The sequence below is a fragment of the Galendromus occidentalis genome, unplaced genomic scaffold, assembly GCF_000255335.2.
Source record: "Galendromus occidentalis unplaced genomic scaffold, Mocc_1.1 scf7180000077488, whole genome shotgun sequence".
In the NCBI taxonomy this organism is placed as follows: domain Eukaryota; kingdom Metazoa; phylum Arthropoda; class Arachnida; order Mesostigmata; family Phytoseiidae; genus Galendromus; species Galendromus occidentalis.
In genome coordinates this window covers 874773-879781 of record NW_003805476.1, presented here as the reverse complement: position 1 = coordinate 879781, position 5009 = coordinate 874773, and the positions used below count along the sequence as shown (strand labels likewise).

Below are 5009 nucleotides of genomic sequence, written 5' to 3'. Positions count from 1 at the left end.
CCAGGAGGCAGTATTTCTCCTGAACTACCATGGAAAACCTCCACAGTGAAGCCAAGGTTCGTTGATGTCGCAATTACTCGGGAGCTGGGGCTCGTTAGGCATGAAGACCCTGTTCAGAGAGGAGGGCTTGTCCTAGAATTGGAATTGACGAATCATCTATTTCCAGGGTATGTCGGCCGGGGCTGTGTCCCAGCTATCAGACGATGTCCCAGCCCACAAGAATGTACCAGAGGCTCACGGAGCAACGCCAGATCTTCCAGGGGCTTCCCCAGACCAGACGTGGACGTTCTTGGACGACAAAGGGGAGATCTTGGAGAGTTCGGCGGTCCGCGGGGGAGAGATCGGGCTGGAAAATCCGGAACAGGCATCGAAAGCTTTGAGCAACTCAAGGAAAGCTCTGCAGGAGACAAACGGAGTCTTGAAGAAAACAGACCAAGCCATCTGCTCTCTTTGGGAAAATACGGACAAGTGGAAGAGCTTGCTGAGTAAAGATTCGGTCTCGGCCCTGAGAGTTATGGAAACGCGCGTAGCGAGATTAGAGAAAATCTTGCGATGGCTGAAGATAGCGCAGAGGGAGAGAAAGGCCCAAATCGCCGAAAAGATATCTGGGGCCGAAGAAGATTCGCGGGACGCTCTAGAGGACCTACAGAAGATATTGCGGAAGACCTCAGGAGCCATGGAACACTACCCGGAGAAGTCGCGGCGATCGGCGGAAGAATCCGTCAAGGCTCTCCGCGAGTCTGAGCGGGCCCTCAGAGGTGCCGAGGAAGCGATGGCGGAAACGCGGAAACATGCGGACCAACTGAAGAGAGCCCGAGAGAGTTCAGGAAAAAGTTTCAGCGTCGAGCAAGTCTCGCGTTACTTTTCGGACGACAAACCGAGGGAAGAAAAGACGCTGGCATCGAAATCGGCGCGAGAGATTCTCGGAAGCCTTTCGAGGGATACGGAAGATGCGAGACTCAACATGGAGGACCTCCAGATTGAGCCCGCGCTCTCGAGTTTCACTCAGGGGGAAGCGTCTCGCCCTCCTCGGGCTGCTCAAATCAAACGAGCGGGCGGTTCCGTGGAATGCCACATGGGATCGGATTTGCTCGCGAAGCACCTGCGAGGGAAGCTAGAGGCATTGCAGAATGTCTGGGGAGTTCTGCGAGAGAAAGAGTATCGCTTGGAGCGGCTCTTCATCGAGTTGTTCGAAGTCTTCCTCCGACAGAGAGAAAAATTCTGGCAACTTACTCGTGAGCATTGTGCGCTGGAAATCGACAAAGGTTGCTGGTTATCCTTCAACATGTATGTACCGGCGGAATTTTCCCCACTCGAGTCGGGATGGGAGCCTACATTCCCCGACCACTGGTCCCATCCGGACTTCCGGGGCCCGGGAAGCGTGGCGTCCAGGCCAAAACAAACCGACGGCGGCCCGGTAACGATCACCCAAGAAGGACAACTGGATCTGATTCCGGGACCGGGCCCCCAAGATCCATCGGGCGACTCGCCCACCTATCAAGACCTGCTCAATGAAATCGGCTACGGAGCCCCCGGAAGGGACGCAGGGGATGCATCCTCGGAAAAAAGGAGTCGTCTGTCCGCACTTTTCGGCACTCAATGATTGAGGGTGTGCTGAGCTTGGGCGGATGATACACCGGAGGCGATCGGGGAGCGGGGAATATACGGGCCTACTCGTCTGTTGAACTGGATTAGGTATTTCCCCTGATATTAGGTTATCCTGTTAGTAGATTTTGATAGGGTCTATTCTTGTTGGTTGTTTTTGATACTAGGTAAGTTACTGCGCCGCGACAACATTTGATCATCCCATATGTCAAGGAAGAATAAATCTAACGTGTCTCAGTCCCACTTTTCATCCCCTGCCACGAAAAGACTCGTCCCAAGATGATCAGGATGAGAGGTCGAGATGATCGTCGCCGGATAGGGACAGATTGCCGAGAGTCCTGGTACGTCTAGTCGAATGAGCGGGGAAAGTCGGCCTGAACCTGAACGAAACACCCGTCCGAATCAGATGGCTCTCGGAAGATTCTCAAAATCCCTCGGAGGAATTTTTCCGATCGTCCCATGTTTCCTTTCTACCGAGCTAACACTGTTTCTCCCCAGCCGCTGATCCACGCTCGTTGAGCTCACCTTCGCGCTCCGCGACCGATCCTATGTAGTACATTGTCCCCCACTGGATGGCAACTTGGCATCTTATGCGATTTTCCTGAGTCCCACGAAAATTTTCCAGCAGCTCCATAGCGGATCGGACATCCTCGGTGACCCCGAGAGAAAAGCATCCGAGGATCGCCGTTATCCGATGAACGAGCAAGACGGTTTTCTAAAGCACGGGCGTGCATCCGTCATTTATTCGCACGTCTCGCTTCGTGATATCTAACGCTCATGCGCCACACGCGGCAGAGATTCCATGCGTGTTGTCACAGATCTCGTCGAAGCGCCCTCGATAGCGTGACGTCTCCGAAATCTTCTCTCAAAGTTTGAAAAATCTGCCGAACGCTCCCAAGAAACTATCGGCTCCGGGCCTTGCAGCACTTTCGCGCAGTTTTCCGAGAACTCTGTAAGTTTTCTTCCGCTTTTCGCGAGGTTTCGAGGCTCACAGCAGGCGAAGCATCTGACCTGCATCTCAGTGCGAGCCAACGTGTTCTTGTTCGGTTGATGTTCGACCAGGAGCGACTCGCAGGCAGCATGGATTTCGGTGATGTCGTAGTTCGTATACAATGAGCTTTCGTAACAACGAGCACCGTCATATTGAAGTTTCTGTAGAACGAACAATCCCTCCTCCTCCTCCTCTTGGTTGGCCTGCCATAGAGATAATGATGGAAACCATCCGTAACAGCGAGCTTCCCTTGGAGCGAACATTTTTTTGGTCCCGCAAGGCTCAATGTAATGAGATTTCACTGAATTCTATCCGACGAGCGAGACCGGATCTATTCGAACAGATGATACGGGGGGAAAAGTCCCCACATTGAATGATTCATTCAGTCGACCCTTTCTTAGGAGGAGTTTGCCTGTATTCCACCCATCCGCGGCATACCGTGATTCCCGAAGCTTCCCCTTCACAAGACTCGCTTCCCAGAGGTTCGGATCCTCGTAGAAAATGGAGGACGTCCGGAGCAAGCTCAAGGTTTGTTGATGAGGTAATACTTCGGAGCTTGTCTCACCTGACCTGCTCTTGCATTGAGTCAAAGTTTGGATTTTCCCACAGAAATTCGATAGTGCATTCGCCCCCTACCCCCGCTCGATGAAATCCCGAAAAATGAATCGGCAGCACAAGGCGCAACGCAGACTTCTCGAGAGGATTCACTTGACGACACCTGGATCTTCTTGGATGATTGGGGAACCATCTTGGACAATCCGCCGGTCCCCAGGAAGAAGATGGGGGGGAACAATCTAGAACAGGGGCTACAGGCGTTGAAAAACTCGAGACAAGCCCTGAAGGAGGCCGATGAAGCATTCAGAGAAGCAACGGAAGCTCTGCACGAGTTCTGGAAAGTCATGAACAAGTGGCAGGAATTGCTGAGGGACAAATCTGTGACCGCCCTTGAAGTGTCGGAGAGCCGCGTCACTAGATTGGGTAAAGCTGTGCAATGGCTGGGCAAAGTGCAAAAAGCGATGAGAAAGGAAGTTGATTTGAAGGTAAGCGAAATCCTATTCGGAGCGTCGTCAGCTGCCGAGAATGCGCGGGCCGTCCTCGAGGAGACCGAACGAGCGATGGGAGATTTCAAGAACGAGGTGAGAGACGTAGCCCTCAGGTCGATGAAAACGCTCCGTACATCGGAATTCGCGCTCAAAAGATTGACCACAGCGATGAACGAAACGAGAAGATATAAGGACCTGTTGAGAAGAGCTCGGAAGGATGCGGAGACGAAAATCGTTGAAGAGGAAGCCTATCGAAACCATCAAGACGAGGAGCCACTAAAAGATAAGGAAGAGGCTCTGAAATCAGCTGCGAAGAATTTCAAAAACCTCTCGAAGATGACGGAAGACGCGAGGCAGCACATGGAAGACCTCACAATAGAGACTGCGATTTTGAAAGATTCGCAGAGGATGGCACCCGAATTTTTCTCGGATCTGCGGAGCGGAGGTCGTCGCGAGGGCTTGAGATTTCAGGAGGGGGTGCAAGACAGTCTGAGGGCACTAGAAGCAAAGCTGGAGATTTTTAGGGCAGCCTGGAGAACTCTGAACACGAGAGGAGATCGGATGGAGCGGCCATTCATAGAGTTGTACATGATCTTCCTCCGACAGCAGGAGAACATCTCGCAGCTGACCCGTGAGCAGTGCAAATTCGAAATAGATCGCGATACGCGTGAGGAATTCCGGAAAACTCCTGTGGAGTCCTTCCCCCAGATCGATAGAGGAATGGAGCCTGAATTCCCGCTCGATGGGCGTCTCCTCAAACACGGGGGCCGCAATTCAGACGGCTGGAGAGCACGGCGCAGTCATGAATACCCGAAATTATTCCCTGACGACAAGGTGAGCGAGAACCCGACCTCTCGCCAACAGAACTTGTCAGGTCAGCCGGAGAACTGAACTTTCACGGACAGATACTACACACATCGAGGCTCCGGAGAAGTCGAGGGGAGCGAAGCGACTTCTTCATTTTCGAGGAGCCATTAGGGAAAATAGGTGCGATAATTCTACCCTAAAATTGTGCTAATGAATGATGGGATTCACCGATACCGACCATGACCTAACCTTTTCCCAACGATACTCTTATAATCTAAATCGTGAATCTTCGACGAGGACGAAAATTTTTTGCGCTACCTAAGTCGCGCCTAAATAAAGGACTGAAAGTATTCTCTGATCAATCTCATTGTGCTCTCTACGTTTGTTCACACGAACGATAATGCCTTTGGGTGAGCGGCCAGGTCTGACACGACTAGAAGGTGTGCTCGAGGATTGGTCGGGGTCGGTCTGAAACCTCCGATCGAGGGTCTGTGTAGTACATATAAACATTCCAGCCGTCATGGATGGATGAAGGGCCTCGAGACGGTCTGCCCGACCGGTTC

The 5009-nt window shown here is 52.4% G+C and overlaps 1 protein-coding gene across 1 annotated transcript; it reads left to right on the top strand.

Moving 5' to 3' along the window:
- Positions 1–2421: 2421 nt before the first annotated feature.
- LOC100902509 (uncharacterized) lies at positions 2422–4802 on the top strand. The gene is made up of 3 exons (XM_003746159.2): positions 2422–2557; positions 2998–3124; positions 3206–4802. Exon 3 carries the CDS (start codon positions 3376–3378, stop codon positions 4528–4530), a length of 1155 nt encoding a protein of 384 aa, XP_003746207.1. The 5' UTR covers positions 2422–2557; positions 2998–3124; positions 3206–3375; the 3' UTR covers positions 4531–4802.
- The last annotated feature ends 207 nt before the right edge of the window (positions 4803–5009 follow it).

Bases quoted from the DNA above. Each gene is read 5' to 3' on its own strand.
- LOC100902509 (XM_003746159.2), top strand. From the start codon at position 3,376: ATGGGGGGGAACAATCTAGAACAGGGGCTACAGGCGTTGAAAAACTCG.